Here is a 12,179-nt window from a genome sequence, read left to right as displayed (position 1 = left end):
ATTAGATCTAAGGGAATTTTTGATATGTCATAGATACAGGCTATGTTGGTAAATCCACATCTTTGTGGCCAGAGAACTGTTGACCACAATGGAAATCTTGCTGTACTACTACCTTATAAATGATATTAAGCGATGATGAAGCATACAATGGAAAAAGAACAATAGTTGTGTTCCTTCTGCCCCTACCTTACAAGCCTTTACACATGGAACCGTTTGAGGACACTGTACTCGCTGCCTTTGACAGAAAGTTTCATTCCTTTTAAACTCCTCTGGTCTTAAAGCCTGCACTACTGTTTATTCAGATTGGGTAGAGTTAACAATTTGTAGAACACTTCTGCAAGAGTTATTCACAGTACCGATCATTACCTGCTGTAACACATCCAGGTGTGGTACATATGTTGCCTGAATTGGTGCCATAGTGAGTGCCTGGAGGAAAGAGGAATAAGAAAGCAGTCACAATTAGTTGGAAATCGCTACCAATGCCATTTGCCAGCAGCCCAACCTTAATGCCAGGTCTGTTTAGTTTTAGAGCAAGTGAACATTACGTGTCAGCAAAAGATATCAACTGTAAAGACACTTCTTAGTGAAGACCTCTTCAGTGAAGATCCCCAAAAACCTATGCACTGCTGATGTCAGTGAGCAGGAACTGGAGCAGTGCCTAGCTCTCGCTGATTGCTGCTCTGTAATAAATGTACTGCTATGAGTCTTACGGCAGTGATACAGAGCATCTTGATGTGAAAACAAAAACCTGACACCCTGACTTTCCAACAAAATTTGCCATGTTTTAAAACTTTTTTTTATCCTTACACTAGGTTGTTTGCAGAAAAGTTACTCAAATTCCTTCCAAGGAAAACAAGTGTTTTACATGAGAGCAAACAAGATTACAGTAATTCAGATAGAAATAAAACAGTAGGGAAGAAAAGAGGGCTTTGAAGTTCATCAGTGGAAGCAACATAAAAAGCACCCACTGTGATCGGGAATGTAATATTCAGGGTTCAGCTGAGTGCTGTCGTGCTGCGTGGGAGTAGATCTGCATTAGAATAACTGCATGCCTTGTAATAGTTTAGTGTCTACCAATCTGAACATGGGATGAGAAAATATGTGTAACAATATGAAGCTTCACATGGAGGGGTTTAGCACTTTGGTACCAGAGGAGGCAAGCACAATTTCTGGAGTTTCCTAAACTCTCTAATAAAATATATATTTAAAAGCCCAGGGTACTTCCAGGGGGGAAGGATATCTCTAGGGAAAAGCTAGTAGTTCAAAGCCATTCTGAAATTCTCCTAGAGGAGAAATACTACTGGGCAAGGTGGGAAGGAGAACTGCATTGAGTATGCTGTATTTTGTCCATCGTTTCTCAAGGATGGGATAGGACAGGACTCAGCTGAAGCCTGTTTTTAATTGAAGTTTCTGCCTTTAATATAACCTCACAATGCCTAACTTCAGTTTCTGGAATCCAGCTGCTTTCAGCAAGATTCTAACTCCCCTCATTCAAGAAGCTCTTGTGATTGTGAAAATGTAATTGAGATACATAAGCAGGGAAGCCAAATCTGGTTTTGAAGCCTTGGTTACGCACACAGAGCTCTGAAACTCGGCCATGAAAACAGATAATTAGAAATGGCTGGTGAGGGGCTCTCAGCTTACTTCTAAAAGTGGTTCCTTTGTTGTTTTATCAATTGTCCCTTATGCCTCGCTACCATTCCTGACAAAGAACCAAGCCAGCCTGACTCTGAGATATGACCAACGCTGCCCTGTTTTCATCCACAAGATATTTGTGGAGCCTTTGCTCACTTGGCTCTGGCAATTGCACCTCTCAAACCTCAAATAACTAGAAACAAATGTAAAAAGCACCTCCTAACACCTCATTTTCTCAACATGCTTTGTTTGAGAAAACCGCAAGCAACAAACCTTTTGGTTGACAAAACCACAAGCAACCAACTGCTCAAGTTTTCAGTATAAATATAGGCATCAGGAGTTGGACTCGATGATCCTCGTGGGTCCCTTCCAACTCAGAGATTCTACGATTTCTCTATGTATTTTTCTGGTTAAACATTAGTGCGAAGTTGAGCCATGACAGAGCCATGACAGAGCCCCCTGTTCCCATGATGAGAAAGCCTGCTGCGAGCACAGAGGTGGGAAGGGCAGCTTGCAGGTTCATGTTCTACAGAGCCTAGAAGCTGTAACAAAAGGAGCAGCTGGAAGGATTTAAAGAGCTGGGATAGGAAACTTCTGAACAGAAAATCCTACCAGTGGGGTGTGAACTCACGTTTGATGCTAATTTAAGGCATGAAGACAGTGATTTGTAGCAGAGGAAAATCGGTATGCTGAGCTCTGAATCCCACGTTCCCTCCGCTGCACAGAAGGTACACGCATCGCTGGAAGGGCTTGTGGGGAATCAACGCTCAGCTCTTCTATCAAACCTTAACTCCCATTTGGCTTTCCTCCAGCCAACTTTGTCTAGGATCCAACTTCTTACAACTTCTTAAAAAATTAATCATCCAAGAGGGAAGTCAGACGAACATAAATGGGACAAAGATTTCAGCACTGCAACTGCTCTGTACAGTACCAGGTTCTTCAATGGCTGACAGAATTCAGCATTACCCCTGCCTTTGCTTCATGAAGTCACGCTCGTGCCCTGTAAATAGTCTTCTTTTTGGCAGAGAAGAGCCAGAGATCCTGCTGCAGACTGAAGGCATTCCTCACCTCCAGGCTGGCAGAGCACCATCGGAGAACTGGTAAGGGAGGGTAAGCTTTAACAGAGCTAAATAAAAGGAACTTAGCTGCGGGGCTGCTCCAGAAAGAAGAAAAGAGGGGGGAAAATAAGCACTCCAGACAACTTCAGAGGCAACTGCTCACCAGAAAAATGTCAGAGCTGGGGCATGCTTCAGACCCCACTGAATTCACTGTGAAGAATCCCATTATCTTAACGTGACTTTACAGGAAGCCATAGAGCAGTACTACATTTAGTGGTAAGCAGCAGGCTATAAAAATAATTTCTGAGACCTGTAGAGCACTGTAGTTCTTTTCAGCAGTTCATCTTCTGAGTGATGACTTTTTTTTAAAAAAAGTTACTTTTTGCTGCCTTATTGAAGTTTCTTTCTAGACAACCAAACCCAAGCAAATAATTCTCTGAAGCGTACAGTCTGTGTTTAGTGGTTTGCCACTGTGCTTTCTGAGGACCACAGATGGCTGGGGATGGCACACATTGAAACAATTTAGATCCACAGTTGTCATCAGGCAGTTGAGCGTGAGCTTTACCTTTCAGCACCTTATCTCTTCCTAACAGTTCTCACCTGTCAGCACTGCAGACTGCCTTTGTTGCTATATAACAGCACATTGTTTGCAACAAACAATGTCATTGTCAAATTTAGCTTCTGTTTCTCTGAAAGCGTCATCTGTGCCACACGTCGGTGTCTTCAGATGGGCTCCATAACCCAGATGTTTTTTCTCTCCAATCTTCTCATGACTTTTTTTACCTACACTCTATCTGTAAGCATGGCTGAGGCAAATTTAGGTGGGGATCAGTAGGCTGAAAAATTGCCCACATTGTGTGTGGCCTGTCACTACTTAGTGGAATTGAGTCTTGCCACCCAAATGTCATTTCCTCATGACTTTTGTGTTAGCTACTACTTTAAATTCTCCATCTCCTTGACTAGATGACTCACTAATGAACATCCATGGAGCCAAAGAATGACGACACATCAGTCTAGGAGACGAGCCAGATCTCAGCCTTTCCTTGCTGTGCTAGCATTGAGTTTAGATGTCGCTCCTAGTCAGCAGGCTCTTGCAAACCCATTATTTAAATGCACATTAATTCCATTCACAGCACAGGAAATGCAGGGGCATAGTATGGTCTTCTGAAATCCACTCCCAGAACAAGGTGCTCCTTACTCCAAGGACTGCATTTCTTTGTTTGTAAACTGCCTAGGAGGTGTGTGAGTAGGCCCACTAGCTCCATGACAGCCTGTATAATAAATGTGAATAGTGAAAACCTGTAGGGAGGCAAACACAAACAAAAGATCTGCAAACCTTACCTGAGAAACCCTACAAGCTTGGCAGCCAGAAAGTGAATAAAATATCAAACTGATAATATATTTGAGTGGTTGGGACTGGCAATTAGGTGAGAATGCAAGTTGTTTGGAGAAGTCACTGACTATGACTTGACGTGCCAGCTACAATAAATGTTGAAATATTCTTCAAAATGTAACCTCTACAACAAGTGATGAGATTTGGAGGTTGGTAAATATTTGTGGAACATAGCTGAGAGAGAGCTGTGAAAAGGCTGCAAAGATGTGTGGGTGGTGATGGAAAGATGTAATTGAGAGCGTGCTGTAGTCAGATTCAAAAATGAATGACTTCACTTCTGTCTGCCTGCCTTTTATGTTCACCCAAATATTACTCTGCTATTCTTACTATACTTTTAGCTTATTTAGAGAAGATTTTATGAGTGTGAAAACTACTTGGGATGTCAAAAATCCCCAAAGAGCTTCTAGAACTATATAACAACTGCTGTGTGAGCTTCAGCGTGGCTTTTTTTTTTTTGTCTGGGTATATAGATAAAATCACAGTCAATATTCACGTGTATTACATATAGTATTGCTTTAGCCAGAGGCTCATTTCATGCACCACAACGCTTTTCTGCAGGATACATACAAGAAGAACGAAAATATGCTCCCTGAACCAAAGCCTATAAATACATTCATGTATTTAAAAGGAAAAGACAGATAATCCTCTTAATTTTCCGTTAGCTAAATAGAATTATTTTTTAAAAGCCTGTCTGGGTAGTGTTAGTCTGATAAAGGATGTAAAAAGATGAAACAAAGAGTTCTGAACTGAATAGGCTTTTAGTGGTTTGTTTACTATCCCATACAGATTTAAGAATTCATATTTGAGTGAAATTAGTAAAAAAAAAAAAAAAAAAATTTAAAAAAAAAAGGGTATTACTCCTGGTTCTATCACAAGAATACTGTTCAGCTGCATTTTTTTCTGTTGCAACGTAGGATTTATTCTCATGTTATCCAGCTTTGAGCAATACATACTTTTCACTTGGTAAGTCAACGACAGACTTTTTGACTGGGCACGGATGCAGGCCTAGATATCAAAACAGAACCAAGTGGAGTATTTGGGCAAAACTTCTCAAGAAACAAAAACTGCTCCTGTCCTGCATTTGAACTTCCACTGGTTGCACTGAAGAGCTCTTGCTTCATCTGAAAGCTCATGCAGACTGAAGCTCCTGCTGCCCAGGTCCTACCTGTCACTTACACAAAGCTGATTGCTGCTCTGGGGTATGACGGCGTCTTGGCATCTCCTATTGTAGTAGGTCGACTGTGTATACTTAAACTCCACTGAAGACAGGGAGAAACCTACTCTAGGTCAGTGCTGAAAACACTCATTGAGAGCAGGAGAAAAGAGCAGGGAGTAGCTGCACAGAGCACAGGACAAGCAGCATATCAGCTCTGCTATCATTTTGCACTCACGTTCTGCTCAGGAATGTCTGGATCTGGGAAACATTTGGAATGAAAGCTTAATTGCTGACACAAGCCTGCAAAATATTTAGATTTTGGAATTCCTTTTCCCCAAACAAGCTTGCTATTTTTTTTTCCCTCCCTAGTTCACACTAGCTTTGTGTGCACAGACTCTTTGCATGGATCCTGATGTGAGACTGACATTTGGGCAAATATTAATAATGCCTAAATTCTGATTTGCCTGAACCCAAGAAGCAACATGTACAGCAGACTTCTCAAATCTTTTATACACCCAAGCAACAAAATTCTTCATAACCCAATGTTCTGATACAGAAATTCCTACTCTGGGGAGTTTTTTTCCTACCCAGCTCTGGGTAGTTTTGTTTTTTTCCTGTCTCCTGAGGTAACAGAATATGACCAACTTAGTGCTGAGTATTATGAATACCAAATACTCAGGGATCTCATCTAGCACTGGAACAAATGCTGGTAACATTCAATTGCTGGCAGTGAAGGAGTAAACAATAAGGCTTTTCTCATGAATTATTACTCAGCAATGCAGAGTGTTGATGTACTTGCAAATACTGAAGAAAGCAGTTCACTGCAGGCGGGGGATACAGAGACAATGTAAGGAGAAAACAGTGCCTTGCTTTAGTTTTGCTATTCATGCTTAGGAGGTTTTGTCTCTAGCAGCTTAACAAAGCTCTGAAACCAAGAGGCATTGACGGAATTGATAAACACGAGGCAGGTGCTGCTACCAATCCTGGTTATTGCTTCACAGAATTTTTAAACAGGACTTTGCATGTGGTGTGCTAGTAGAAAAACTTGGTTTTGGGAGTAAGCATGCTCTGCAATTAATATATTGAGGTAAAGCATATCAAAGTAACATGCTTCTTTGTCAGGTTCCTGGCAAGTCATTCTCATGAAAGTCACTGAACCACATCTCATCTAGAGCTCAAACTGCCTCATGTAATATTAAAAAGTCTCTCTCTCTCCAGCAGTACCCTGACTTTTTAAAAAGCTCTCACATTGTACTATAAAATATGGAAATGTCAAGACACACAAATGTACACTTCCCCTCTAAAAACAGTGCAACTATTTTGACCTTTGTCAAAATAATGTTAAACTCAACAAAATGCACAGAATTGCTTAAAAACAACATCTTACTTCACATAATTAAATAATCAAATAAAATCCAACATAATCCTCTCTCTGCGTGAGCTTGGAACAAGGCAGAGATGGTGAAGTCCCTCACAGAGGTGAGCTCACCTTCTTCCTGCATTTTTGTTTTCATTTAGCTCTGCAGAAAAGACTTATGTTGCTTGCAGGGGAAAGAAGTAAATTATTCACAGGTTACTTACCTCTGCTGCTGGCATACAGGATTACCAGGGTGACCACAGAACAAGTCATGAGGAGCAGCAAGACAGCCAGACCAATTGCCACAAAGCGCCAGGATTTCTTTCCAGGTTTTGTTGATTTTTCCACAATATCCATCTGACTTTCTGATTTCCCCATTATTGTAACTCTAAATTGAGGAGGGGAGGGTAAGAAAGAATTAACAGCACAGCTAAATGAAAATGGGGTAAATGCATGTCAAATCAGGGAGAAAAAGGAAGCAGAATAAAAGCAAGGATAGGTAAAGAAAACTTCCAAATTATTACATGTATTTGTCCATTTGATTGTCCACAGATTTGCCAACCTCATTCTCCATTTTCCGTGCCTACCAGATTGCCTGCACTCAAGATGTGCTGCTGGGGGCTGCCCGGGGCTACGCTACCCCAGACTCAGCGGTGCAGTGTCATAACTTCAGAAGCCTGCTTTGGGAAGCGTGGAAAAGTCTCATGACTAGGTTGGGTAACTCCTTTCTCCCAAAAGGGGGGAAGGAGGGGAAAAACTGCCTCCTTCCACTCCCCACTTCAGAAAGTGTCTTGCTGCTTCAAAGAATTTTCCTCTCTTCCTCCGTGGATGTGAGTAGCTCTGCTGGGCTCTGTTTGCAGCAGTAGAATCCAAACAGAAATCCTTCCAGGTGTGAGTGTCTTTGAGCCGTGTCTGCTCTGTCCTTAGCAGAGACGAAGGGTTTGGGAAGCAGAAGGCTCCGAGAACACTTGTCGGCTCCCAGGCTTGCAGGAGCTTCTGACCTCCGGCTTCTCGGTCTTCTCAGAGCCATGCCCAAAGTTCTGAGCTCAGCTGTTTGCAGTTCCCAGCTTCAGGCAAATGCTCCTGAGCAGCAGGGGGAGGAGGGCTTGCATCACACAAGCAGGCTGAGGGCTCCGCGCTCGGAGCGGCAGGCAGCACAAGCAACACCCTCTGCTGTAGCTGCTGCTAAGTTTCCTCTAGCTTTCCCGAAATCTGCCACCAGGTTATTTGGCTGCTGGGCTCGGAGGAGGAATGAGAAGTTAGAGAGGTGCAAACCTATCGAAAGCTTCTGGCTCCGAGAGCGCTGGCAGCTTTTCAGTGTAATACAGGGAAACAGCTTCTAGTTTGAAACACGCTGATTTATAGAGAGGTGCGGGCTAGGCACACAACTTCTCTTATGCTGCTCCTTGGAAATCTATGTAACAGCTGGATAAGACAGTAAAAGGGTGGTTATGTGATTTCCCTTGGGTTTTATGTTACACTTTTCCAGAACTGAATGGAGGAAGAAGCAGGTTCTTTTTCACTACATTTTTTTTTCCCCCCTTGGTCCTGCCAAAGTTAGTGCTACCCAAATGAAGGTTGGTACCTCTTGACCGGAGGGGTGTGCGTTGAGAAGGAAGGAGGAAGTGCTGAGGGCAGAGCAGGGATTTCTTTGAGGCAGTCCTGTTTGCTGGGAATGTACAAGAGAAACGTTCCAAGAATAAGAGCACAGACTTGTCTCCCTGAATGGGGTAGGAAACAATGAATGCCAGTTTCTTCTGCCAGGGGTCTAAGCCTCCTCTTCTAGTCAGTGCTCTGCCTTAAAACCTGTCTGAGAATGTGCCTTTCTTTCAGAGTCAAGTTATCTTACGCTTCTGTCAAGTGTGAAGGCAGCTATTCTCATCCCTCCATCTGAAGAGGAGTCTAAGAACACAAGGATCTGGGAAGAAAAAAAAAAAATAAAACATTGCACTTGCAGATCCTGGGTGGCCATATGTGAAAAGGAGCTACAGAAGGGAAGGTTGCTTAGAAGAACAGAGCTAGAAATTTAATTGTGACTAAAGTGATCTCTTATTTCTGTTTGAAGGGGGTTCCACATCCAGTAAAGGATTAGTTTCTTGTGTATGTGAATCTTGCATCTCCTTACTGTGTAGTTTTACTGTTACCACGAGATGCTCTGGCCTTGAGGAAGGTCTGGGTAGTTCAGGTCCGTAACACTGCAGTAGACAAGCGCCTCACAGCTTCAACGTAGTTATTTTTGTAACGCGGCAGTACTATACCAAAGGGCATTATTTTGCCCGTTTGACAGATGGAGAATCAAGATGCCAAGAATAAGATCTCCATGCCTACTGCTTGCTGTGCACGCCTATCATAAGCACGGTGATTAACGTGGTGTCTGAGGCTGGGAATGCTGTGGGGGATTCAGACTGCCTGCTATTTGGGTGCAGACACTAGCTCCCCATATAATCAAGGGACAGAGGAATTACAAAGACCCAAAAACCAGCTCTAACGAATGACCTGATCGAGGCCAAAAGTGACTTAATTGAGGTTATGCGTGAGCCCCAAAGACACAGATCCCTTCGGTCCCTAGATAACTCATAGATTCCATTGAAAAATATTGCCCTAGTCATAAACAAAACCCTGCAGTTCCTTTTTATTTTATTTTTGGATGAAGTGGGAACTATATCAAAAATCTTTTCCTGTATCTCTACTGGCTTCGCTTGAGCTGAGAAAAAGGTATCCTGTTTCCAGTAGGAAATACAAGGAACTTTGGGTGTAGCAGATGGCACTGGCTTTCATTTCCTAAAGGTTATCTTAGGCCAATCTGAACTTTAGATTGGGAAGTCAACAGTGACGAGTATATTCTATTTCTCTTACTTGTGCAGCTTAGCTCTGAAACTACTTAGTATTTGTACAGAAAATGCTTCCATTATCAGTCTTCAGGCAGGTACCAGGCTGGATGAGGCCCTGGGCAACCTGATCTAGTGGGTGGCATCCCTGGTTTAGGTAGCTCTGAGCCTTCTAACTTTTGGGTTAGAGAATGTGAAAAAAGGGAGGAAATTGATTAGTAAGTTTAGAATAAGACCTGAGAGAATGTGATAAATTATTTTTTAATGTTCTTCTATAGTAAGTCTGCACCTGGGTAAGCAATAGCAGTACGCTACCCCAAGCAGTCATCCAGAAGTTGGCAGTTGTTGCAGAGATGTTAAGGAGGTATCTGACTATCGGTATCATTTTCCTATTGGGAAAAGTTGTTTCTACCTTCTTATGATTCAAATTTGCGCTAATTTGGCAAACACAGCTTATACTTTAAGTGTCTTAGGTATATACACACTGTATTTTCCAGGCAAGTATAACCAAGTCAGCTGGAAGCCCTAAGACTGCTTGGCAGGGAGTGAGAGCCAGCAGAGGCTGTGAATACAACCGAAAGGCTCACAGGCTTAGGAGCAATCATTGCAACGAACGAGCACCCCGCCATTGCATGCTTTCAGGTAATTAAATTATACAGCAGGGCAACAAAAATCACGTGCTGAACCTAAAAGTGAAATTGATTGTTGTTCTTAACATATCAGTGAAATAACCCCCTGAGCACTTTTGCAGATGAAATACACTGGGAATATCTGATGTTGACAGTCCTGGGGAGAATCCTTTCGTATCTTTAAACTCAGGGGAAATATTTATCACTTTCTTCTACTTGATGCATCTGTGGGCAAATTCCCCCCTTAGGAGAGGCAAGCAGAGCTACTCTTAAAGGCAGACAAGGGAGCTGTGAGTATGTGTGAGAGCAGGGTTATGTCCTTAATATAGACACGCTGAGGGTGGGGAGATGAATAATTTTTAAAGGTCCTTGGGTGGGAAAGGATCTTGTCATTGTTTGCATTATTGATTAGGACATGATACACTTCTGGTTGGTGATTAAGCTTTCAAGGGCAGACATGAGCTATAAAACATTTGTCTGTAGCTACAGAGACAGCAATACTAGACAGTAGGAGGGGTTTTGATTTACTGCTGATGTATCTTGTTTTTATTAGATGTTTCTGTTCATGATGGGAAAGCTGGAAACTAGTATTTAGGTTCCTGCGCTGTAAGAAAGTCCTTCTCTTCTGCATGAGGAGAAGTACCAGCAATTCTAAAGGGGGGAACATCAATCTGGGGATTTCTTTTTCCAGAAATTGAGAAACAGGAAGGTTTTCAATTGTTGGGATACATGCTGTCTTTTCCCCAAAGCAATTTAGTTTCAAAACACATGAAGTAATAAGGCATTTGCTGTTTACATTGGGCTACTTTGAAAGGATTTTTCCCTTTTTGCTTGCTTTAACTTCTTTTTTTTTTTTATTTAATATTTTCCACTTGGACCCTGAAGGGCTGGGGCCTAAGTAGACAATCTGGATGACTGCCTCCTCTTAGGGTGTTTTTTACTGTGAATGTTAAGACCCCACATAAGACTGTTTATTTAAGAGGTACTTCCTCGGGCATAAGACATCCCAAACAATACAGAACTGTTGCAAGACTGGTAGAGAGGGAGGAACCTAGTCTGGAGGTTTTATTAAAGGTTGTTTTTTTTCTTGGGAAAGTTTCTCAAGTCTGTGAGGAATTTATAGTCAGAGAGCTCAAGCCCAGACAGCACAGGCTAGCTCTTACCTCACTTGCTGGGAAGACTGTACTTGATTCAGGGTTATGAGTATTTTTGTTTTCATATTTTCCTTGGGGAATCTGTAATAACCATGGCTATACCTGGGACACTGTGCTGGGAGTAAGATAGATGGTTGTAGTATCCTTGAATGCTTTCTCAGAAGTTTGGTTGCTATGTCTTGCCCACCGTGTGAAATTGACCTTCGACTCTTGGTTTAAGAAGCATTTTTTCTAAAGATAAAAAATTGTGGGGGGTTCTGCACTTTTTTCTCCGTGCATACATTCACTTTACCATCAGTGACACATTTCTCAAAACTCCTGTGGTAGGACTGTATGAGAATACATCACCTAATTCATTTTCTCCCATCCTGTGGTTTTGCAGTCATTCCTCAACGCCCTGACTATGACCTTCTCCCGACACTTACTCAGGTTATACTACAACCATTTGTTGTGTTTAGTATCAATGTAACTGAATGGGCTGAGTCATCTGAATAGATCTTCTCATGGTTGCTGCTCTCCATATACTCTAGGAAGCAGGGACTGCATGAATAATACGACAGCTGGTGCTTGGGGGTTCTCCCGCAGGCACTAAACAGCTACACCAAATGTACAAGCACTGCAACCTCCTAAAGTGATCAAACCCAAGCAGGACGTGGTGCTGACATCATCCTTAGTATGATGTGGCTTAAGTATTGTTCCCATGGAAACAAGGTATCCAACTCTATCACATTTTGTATCTCCTTATAAACCGATGCACACTAAGATGTCAGAGAAAATCCCATACCTCTCGATGCCAGGCTTCTGGGCTTTGCCCTGAATGCATGCAAAAGGTCACGTGTAAATCTTCATCTTTTAGGCAGCCATCCAAAGCCTTTACAGTGAAGTGGGCGTGCAACACCTCTCGTGCCATCACTCCTGTACGAGGTGGTTAATGCAGAGACTTTTGGGAAGCTGCAATGGGCTGGCCTT

The 12,179-nt window shown here is 42.4% G+C and overlaps 2 protein-coding genes across 9 annotated transcripts in view; both read right to left on the bottom strand.

Annotated features, from left to right (window-relative positions):
- The window catches only part of MMEL1 (membrane metalloendopeptidase like 1), a 29,014-nt gene extending 21,339 nt beyond the window's left edge, over window positions 1–7,675 (bottom strand). Inside the window, exons 1-3 of one of the 2 annotated variants that reach the window (XM_083802466.1) lie at window positions 7,187–7,675; window positions 6,824–6,987; window positions 367–426 (exon numbers count right to left, since the gene is read on the bottom strand). In XM_083802466.1, coding sequence (XP_083658592.1) covers window positions 367–426; window positions 6,824–6,977 — 214 coding nt within the window. In that variant the 5' untranslated portion in view covers window positions 6,978–6,987; window positions 7,187–7,675. Of the gene's footprint in view, window positions 1–366; window positions 427–6,823; window positions 6,988–7,123 lie in introns of both variants that reach the window. The other variant, XM_083802465.1, reaches the window with a different exon arrangement.
- A 648-nt stretch (window positions 7,676–8,323) lies between these two features.
- Window positions 8,324–12,179, bottom strand: part of TTC34 (tetratricopeptide repeat domain 34) — a 28,474-nt gene continuing 24,618 nt past the window's right edge. For 5 of the 7 annotated variants that reach the window (XM_083802457.1, XM_083802455.1, XM_083802448.1 and 2 more), the window contains one exon: window positions 8,324–8,517. The gene's annotated coding sequence lies outside the window, so the exon portion shown is untranslated. Of the gene's footprint in view, window positions 8,518–10,112; window positions 12,126–12,179 lie in introns of those variants that run through there. The other 2 variants (XM_083802458.1, XM_083802460.1) reach the window with 2 other exon arrangements.

The sequence above is a fragment of the Anser anser genome (genome assembly GCF_964211835.1).
Source record: "Anser anser genome assembly, chromosome: 17".
Taxonomy (NCBI): Eukaryota; Metazoa; Chordata; class Aves; order Anseriformes; family Anatidae; genus Anser; species Anser anser.
The sequence above is the reverse complement of the archived record's forward strand: the minus strand, read 5'-3'. Positions and strand labels throughout refer to the sequence as shown.